The 8,396-nt window shown below is 48.9% G+C and overlaps 2 protein-coding genes across 2 annotated transcripts; one reads left to right on the top strand and one right to left on the bottom strand.

Annotated features, from left to right (window-relative positions):
- Positions 1 to 1,700: 1,700 nt before the first annotated feature.
- LOC123167286 (peroxidase P7-like) lies at positions 1,701 to 3,120 on the bottom strand. The gene is made up of 3 exons (XM_044585122.1): positions 2,869 to 3,120; positions 2,581 to 2,760; positions 1,701 to 2,456 (listed from the first exon to the last, which is right to left on the bottom strand). The coding sequence occupies exons 1-3, from the start codon at positions 3,073 to 3,075 to the stop codon at positions 1,902 to 1,904; spliced, it is 942 nt and encodes a 313-aa protein (XP_044441057.1). The 5' UTR covers positions 3,076 to 3,120; the 3' UTR covers positions 1,701 to 1,901.
- Positions 3,121 to 6,150: 3,030 nt separating this feature from the next.
- On the top strand, positions 6,151 to 7,604 carry LOC123166910 (peroxidase P7-like). The gene is made up of 3 exons (XM_044584729.1): positions 6,151 to 6,421; positions 6,517 to 6,708; positions 6,819 to 7,604. The coding sequence occupies exons 1-3, from the start codon at positions 6,197 to 6,199 to the stop codon at positions 7,368 to 7,370; spliced, it is 969 nt and encodes a 322-aa protein (XP_044440664.1). The 5' UTR covers positions 6,151 to 6,196; the 3' UTR covers positions 7,371 to 7,604.
- The last annotated feature ends 792 nt before the right edge of the window (positions 7,605 to 8,396 follow it).

Here is an 8,396-nt window from a genome sequence, read left to right as displayed (position 1 = left end):
AGCCCAGGAGCCAGACGCCACCGTCGACGACGACTCCTACTACACCGGAGGTGCCTACTACTACGTGCAGGCCACTGACGACGATCAGGAGTAGTTTAGGAGGATCCCAGGCAGGAGGCCTGCGCCTCTTTCGATCTGTATCCCAGTTTGTGCTAGCCTTCTTAAGGCAAATTTGTTTAACTTATGTCTGTACCCAGATATTGTTGCTTCCGCTGACTCGTCTATGATCGAGCACTTGTATTCGAGCCCTCGAGGCCCCTGGCTTGTATTATGATGCTTGTATGACTTATTTTAATATTTAGAGTTGTGTTGTGATATCTTCCCGTGAGTCCCTGATCTTGATCGTACACGTTTGCGTGTATGATTAGTGTACGATTGAATCGGGGGCGTCACAAGTTTAGAGCCTTTGGTCATATTTTGGTCAGATCCTCCAAGTCTTGTTATGAGTTTTGAAGGGATTTCTACATCAACATTCATGCCATTCCAATAACAATTTATTTTAAATGAGCGCCATAAAATATTTGTTGTAAAATAAACAGATGGTCACATTTTGCTTTTCAGTATTTATGATGATGATCATACCAGCATGGCAGGTTTATATGGAAAATCTTCAAAATATCCGGACAGATGTATTAATTGTAAGTCATTAAAACACCACCTTTAAAATATATATGGAAATCTTTTAAGTGTTTGTAAGAACTATTAAATACAACAGACATTATATAAAGAGAGAGATCAATATTGAAACGAGATACTCCCTGAGGAGATTTTAATATGCTCCCTCTTACCCCATAAGAGGTAAGTGAGGAATTGAACTCCAGTCATCGATTGATCAAGGGCAAATTTGGTGTACATATATATGATAAGTATAACAGATTGAAAGGATTATTTTTGACAAATTTAATGTCCACGCTTTCCAAATATGGAAAATTTTCCATGCACTATATATGGTTGGTTCGTTGTACAATATACAACACATACATGCATTTATTTTGAAATATGATTACAGTTTCTTTCCTTTCATTACATGATAAGTTTGTACAACATATATACTTGGACAATTTTATTAGGAAAAAATGTCCAGACTTATTTTTTAATTCATAAGACATGTGTGCGATCCCATATATTTAAGTGTTATAAAATGGTATAAAGCCATCTTTTCCAAATTCTATAAGTAAGTAATGGTTAAAATATATTATGTCACAAAAATAAATATATAAATATTCTGTAAAAAAAATACTCCACATACTTACACACATTTTTTTATATGATACATTGTACATGTATTCTAGAAAAATGACGAGTTCTACCTAAAATTTATAAATAATTAATACTAGCATGTGCCAAGTGTCAACAAATAGAATAACTACATGCATGGTGAGCTAGTAATGAAACCAAAAATAGAAATAGAGATATTATTAACTACTAGTATTATTACAATTTTCATATTTACTTATGTGCTTTAACCAAACAATAATTTTCTTCGTTATTATACAGGAGGTACTAATACTAATATTTAGCCGCTATATTACTCCCTCCGTTCCTAAATATAAGTCTTTTTAAAGATTTCAATATGGACTATATACGGAGCAAATGAGTGAATGTACACTCTAAAATATGTCTATGTACATCTATATGTAGTTCATATTGAAATCTCTAAGCGCAGGGAGTAACAAAAACAGATGACTTGTATCATTTGGGACCATCTTAAAAGAGCTTGTCTGTAAAATCATAGCCATCAAATAGCCTAAACCAAAGGGCGATTTGAATATGCAATTGTTGCGATTGTAAGATTACATCACTTCTTGTGTTCTTCGAAAGATCGATACAACACATGGTATACTATGTTTTGCTACGATGCAACATTTGAGAGGTTCCGTTGCATCCTCTCGGCTCTCCATCTAGCTGTTGACGAATCTGCAGTTTCTCCTGATCTGGCCGGCGGTGCCGGTGAGAGGATTAATGTTGCCCATCTTCACCATCGCCTTGACGAAGTCGCTCCGGAAGAGCGCGGGGTTGGCGCTGTACTGCCGCACCAGCGCGTCCTGCGACCCTCCGCTGAAGAGCTCCTGGTCGGAGCGGAACAGGCCGCGGTGCGCCATGAGGTTCTGGTAGTAGGCGTTGTCGAACGCCCTCGGGGTCTGCGCGTCCAAGGGCGCCAGGTTGTTTTCCCCGCCGGAGAGGGGGCAGGTCCGCTGCTGCCGCCTCGCGAAGGTCGCGTCCATGTTGGAGTTGCCGTAGATGCGGTCGCGGAAGGTGGTGCAGCGTGCCTGCCCGACGGTGTGCGCGCCGGACAGCGCCGTCATGTCGGTCGGCGAGAGCCCTTGCCTCGCGAACATGGAGATGAGCGTGGCGAGGCTGGAGTTCACCGAGGGAAGGTTAAAGTTGGCGAGGGACTGGCTCGCCGTCGTCGAGTCGCGCCGGCCGAGCGGCACTGCCCAGGTCGGCCCGTGGAGCTACAGATTTCAGAACAAACAAAGCAGACACATTAATAAGATTCTAAAAATGGAAATTAGTAAGTTGTGTAATGAGCAGAGTACTCCGGGAGTCGATGGCTAAGTTTGGCCGGCCGGGACGCACCAGGAACGTTCCGTCGCGCGCCGCGAGCGCGAGGATGTCGGCGCAGGAGACGACGCCGGGGCACGCGGCCTCCACGCGCGCCTTGATGGCGTCGATGACCTCGAAGCCGCGCAGGGAGTTGGCGTTCGGGCCGGCGGCCTTCTCGCTGCCAGCGTCTAGAAGAACCGAGCCGTCACAGCCCTGCAGTACATGCATGTCAGAATTATCATGCGAACTGTGAGATACTACGTTATTCGTATACTCAGTTATAGACTGTATAGTCAAGTGCGACGAGTCATGAGACATCACCTGGACGAAGCAGTCGTGGAAGAAGAGCCTCAGAAGCGACGCGCCCATCCGCCGGTCCTTGACGACGGCGTGTTTCATCACCGCCCACACGGTGTTCTCCATACTCGGGCAGGATCTGGAGTAGAAAGTCGTCGAGAGCTGCGCGTGGGCAACGGAGGAGAGGAGAGAGACGGCGAGCAGGCAGTGCATCAACGTAGGACCAGCCATGGCGATCAAGTTTAGGTTCGTGATATGCGCAGCCAGCTCAGTTCACTCAAGGGAACCTGGTCTGTAGTGCCTGGGGTGTTGTTGGATCGTCCTAGAAAATCTGGATTTCCTCTATTTATGGCTCTTCCGCTGTCCCCCGGGAGTAGAAATTATATGGTAAGAATTAATTATTTGATAATTTCCTCTATTTATGGCTCCAATATTTAGCTTATATGGAGTATCTTCTTTTTCGACGCGTTATATGGTGTATCTTATTATTATTTGTTGTACCGAATAGAGATCTTATATATTTGATGTGTTTTGAGAGAGAAAAGAAATGAGTTATCTTGGTTTTGGTGCAAAGAACAATATCTAGAATAAGATATGGTAACATCTACTTCCACACTAAATATGGTGCCACATCACAAAAAATTAAATGGTGTCCTGAATAAGTTACAGTCCAAGTTGTAAACATCTACGTTATATTCCCATGGGGCATGGTATAAGCCTATGTCAAACATCAGTGAAATAGGACAGATTTGGTCCAAAATGTTTAATGGTATTCAGTTTGGGTTTCAGACTAATTATATTTGGCAAATTTAATGTCGGTTTCAAAAAGATTTCATGACTGTTTTCTATGTAGTTTCCTTGGTGTTTCAGTTTGGTTTCAAATGGTTCATTTGAAGTTACTTTTTATTTTGCTTTTACAATTTAGCTGAGATATTATCCTAGATTCTAAAAGGTTTCACATGTGCCATTTATGTTTCTATAAAATGCCAAATGATTAGTACTTATGAGAGGTTCAATATACATGACCGATTTGCGCGAGTGCGAACAACTAACACAAACTGCTACCAGGCATAAGCATAGATTGCTCTAACAGAAGGCAAATTTGTATTAGGACAGACTTCTGAGAAAAAACAAAACCAGTTGTTATTCAGATCATAAGCTATTCATTTAGTTGCACTATCACCAGACATCTTCTTGCAGTAGCTTGATACAACAATTGTTGCAGTTAAACTTTGGTTCAGTTTCATCACGCTTAGTTGTGAACTGACGCCAGTTTTGTCACTTTAGACAGCTCTTCAGTTAAGTTAGCAAGAAATAAGCTCAGCTGCGACTCGGCCCAGTTAGTTAGAATCTCTTGGCGCCTTGACCTGATCGTGGGATGGCACGATGCAGCGATCACGGTGGCATGACGTTGACGAGTGGGGACTGATGGGATGGCGGTGCTCATGACCTAGATCGTGGCCCGTTTTTTCATTTTCTGTTAGAGTTTGTACTCTCTGAATAAAAGGAAAAGAAGCAGAAAAGTTGTAGGTTGAACGCAATGCAAAATACACACACGTGCACTCTCTTTTCCTCTGCTCCAGCGATCGTCAGTGAACCACAAGATGGGGTCCGTCCCACATTTGATATCAGAGCCCCCTTGCTCGATCGCCTATGAGGATAACGAGACCTAGCAGCCCTAAGAAGAGTAGGACAAAGACAGAGAACAGCAACAGTGTTGTGGTTGTTCACCAGCGCGTCGTGCGCGACACCGTATCAGGTGAGCCGATCTCATCTACATTCTCCCGTTTCACAAATTCAACAACTATCAATTCTGTTGATGATCAATCCTTATATACAGCAGGAGGAGACGCAAGTGAAGGGGCGTGTCCGCTCGATGAGGCGCGAGCGAACCGTCGTGACACTTGCCGGATTGGCAACGCACGTGTAGTTGTACAAGAGAGGATTATTTCCTTATCCATAACATTAATTTAATCCTAACAAGATAGAGGCACGCTTCCAACCTTTACAATAAAGGGTTTCCCTCCGCTTTATATTATAAAGCAAACACCTGATACAACAACCAGCTCGCTGGGGCCGCAGCACAGATGAGCCCAAAAGAAAAACAAGAAGAAGAAGAAGAAGAAAGAGAAATAAATGCCGATACCGCCAAATCAACGAAGAAAGGAAGACCGGCAACCGCTACACCCTCCGAAGAAGTACCACCACGCTCCCAGCATCCCGAAGCGTCGTGCCCCAAGAAACACCTTCAAGGAGTGCGACGATGCCGCCGCTGTTACCCGAACAAGTTCTAGGGTTTCCCCCGGTACGCGAGGGATAGTGGGGAAGGGGTATACCCGATACCCCTCAGCAAGGTCCGACGGCGCCCGCAGGCGTCATCGCATTGGTGCCGGCCAAGCCGACAGGGGTTTCCCCCGATCCACAACCACCACCACCACCACCTCACGCATTTCACCAACCTTTCCACTATCCTACGAAAGTGATTGATCTTTACATGCATGCATGTATATAGGGTAGCGAAATACAATAGTTTGATATACTGCATATTGTCGTCCTATCTCCAGAACGTAATTGTTTGACCTCGACATGCACATGCAAGTTGCGATGCAATGCCGTCCTGACGTACAACTCTACGATCAGTTGATGCCGGATTAGCATACCTTTGAAAATGGCCCGAGCTGATTCATGGGCCAGCCTACACAGCAATACGGATGCTTCAAACTGTGAGATGACAATAAAATATAGAATGAGTGGTGCCTCTGATTGAACCTGGAGTTATCCAGGCAGGCAAGTCTGGTTAACCGGCACATGGCTAGCAACAGCATGCACCGTGGTGGAGTAGGGCACGTAACGGTATCAGCAACATTCGGTCCTCATCCTCAGTCCGCGAAAATTCCGGTAATGCGCCGACTCAGAGGAACCCGGACTGACCCATGCACAGCCTATACCCGTGACGTGCACCGCAACATGTCTCTGCGCTCTTATAATATTCCACGAAATACGGTATATACAATAACTAACACATGCAATAGTTCAGGGGAGTGCGCATGCATGCTGATTAGCAGTAGCGTCGTGCCAAGCCGGTGCCCATGCCGGAGCGAGCGATTACTGGTCAACCAAATCCAGCTGCGACTGCGGAGTTCGGCCAAGAACCTTGTAGTAGCATTTCGTACGTGAGTGATCGGAACCGCGCGCCCGCCACGCGCCAGCGCATGCAGGTGCAGGCCTGCTTCCACGAGCTCGAGCAGCTGGAGCACTATAAATAGGATGCCACCCTATGCATCTCGCCTCATCGAGCTCACATCAAAAGAGTTGCCTCTAGCTAGTCACATAGACCAAAGCCGAAGAAGCAATGGCCGCCTTCACCACCAGGTCGGCGGCTTTCCTTGGCCTCGCCGTCGTGCTCTGTGTCCTCGCGGGCGCGGCGAGGGCGCAGCAGCTCTCTCCCAACTTCTACTCCACGTCGTGCCCCAACCTGGCGCCCATCGTGCGGTTGGGGATGACCTCGGCCGTGCAGACGGAGAGGCGGATGGGCGCGTCCATCCTTCGCCTCTTCTTCCACGACTGCTTCGTCAATGTGAGTACTGTCGTTTGCTTTGATTTTGCTAGCTGCTGGATTTTACGTACTACGTGCTGAGTAATGAGTAGAGTACTAATGCTATGTATCGGCAGGGGTGTGACGGCTCCATTCTGCTTGACGACACGTCGACGTTCATCGGCGAGAAGAACGCCGGGCCGAACGCCAACTCGGCCCGTGGGTTCGAGGTGATCGACGCCATCAAGACCCAGGTCGAGGCTGCGTGCAGGGCCACCGTCTCCTGCGCCGACATCCTCGCGCTCGCCGCCCGTGATGGAGTCAACCTGGTTAGTCCCCGCGCGCGACTAGCTTCAATGGGCGCTGACCCGTACAAAATACTACTACTTCTGCACTTATTTGCTATTTATGGTTGACTCGGCTGAACTGTTGCATGCAGCTCGGAGGTCCCAATTGGAGCGTGCCGCTGGGGCGCAAGGACTCGCGCACGGCGAGCCAGAGCGCGGCCAGCGCGAATCTCCCGGGTCCCGGCTCCAGCCTCGCCACGCTCATCACCATGTTCGGCAACAAGAACCTGTCGCCGCGGGACATGACGGCGCTCTCCGGCGCGCACACCATCGGGCGGTCGCAGTGCCAGTTCTTCCGCAACCGCATCTACAACGAAACCAACATCAACGCCAGCTTCGCGACACTGCGGCAGGGGACGTGCCCGCGGTCGGGCGGCAACACCAACCTCGCGCCCTTCGACGTGCAGACCGCCGACGGGTTCGACAACGCCTACTACCAGAACCTGGTGGGGCAGCGCGGCCTCCTGCACTCGGATCAGGAGCTCTTCAACGGCGGGTCGCAGAACGCGCTGGTGCAGCAGTACAGCAACAGCCCCAGCCAGTTCTCGGCCGACTTCGTCACGGCCATGCTGAAGATGGGAGGCCTGCTGCCGTCCTCCGGGACGCAGACGGAGGTCAGGCTGAATTGCAGGAGGCCCAACTAAAAAGTACACACGTAACAAGTGTGCTGAATAATGATTGATGCCTTGGAAAACAAGGCATTGGTCAGGTTCACGTATGTATGCATGTAATAAAGAACACCGAACGTACACACGCTCGTTTGCTCAATCCGGGGTGAACGTGCAAGCTGCGAAGTATCAAAATGTACGTTGGTCGTAAGTGTATTATCGTCATCATCAATACAGAACAATGGGATGGTACGAGTATTTAACCAAAAACTACTACATTTTGTTAATTCATGCCCACAAACTATCATTTTACAAATTTATGCCAAAAACTACCATTTTTTTTTCTAATCTGTGACTAAAAACTAACATGTCCGTAAATCAACCGATTCGTTCATTTTAAACGCGCTTATCACAGGCTTGGCCCGCATGTAAGTGCTGACATGGCATCGTAAATCAACACCATTTGGTTGACCGTTAAGTTCGTACCAGGGCGGCAGCCAGCTTCGACATCTGCTCCAAGTCCGACTACCGCGCCGCCGGCATGTCGCTGGTGCTGCTTCCATCGTTCAGCCACAACAAATACATGTCCTCCTGCCTCGTTGAATCATGTGCTGGTGTTGCGCACACTGCTCTGCCCCATCGGCGGCTTACTAGTGCTGCGTGCGTTGATGCTGCTATCGAGAGGAGAGCGCCTGGACGTATCGCGGCGACAAAGAGAGCTGATCCACGCAGTGCACGCCGGCATCGAGAAGCGCGGCGGAGAGGAGAAGCTACCACCGCCTAGCGCTGCGGCCAGCCCGCCCGTCGGCGCGGCGGCCAACCAACGTAGCGGCAAGCTCCTGCCCGCGCAGCGCCTAGAGGCGGCCGGCAACCAGCAGCTCTTCCGCTGCGCGGAGGCCAGTGCGGTGGCCAGCTCCTGCCCACGACAGCGGCTAGAGGCGGCCGGCAACCAGCAGCTCGCCCGGCTGCGCGGAGGTTAGCGTGGTGGCGAGCACCTGCCCACGGCAGCGGCTAGAGGCGGCCAGCAACTAGCTCGCGCGGCTGCACGGAGGCCAGCGCGCC

This window comes from Triticum aestivum, chromosome 7D (genome assembly GCF_018294505.1).
Source record: "Triticum aestivum cultivar Chinese Spring chromosome 7D, IWGSC CS RefSeq v2.1, whole genome shotgun sequence".
Classification (NCBI taxonomy): Eukaryota; Viridiplantae; Streptophyta; class Magnoliopsida; order Poales; family Poaceae; genus Triticum; species Triticum aestivum.
Note: the sequence above shows the minus strand (reverse complement) of the source record. Positions and strands in the feature narration are given on the sequence as shown.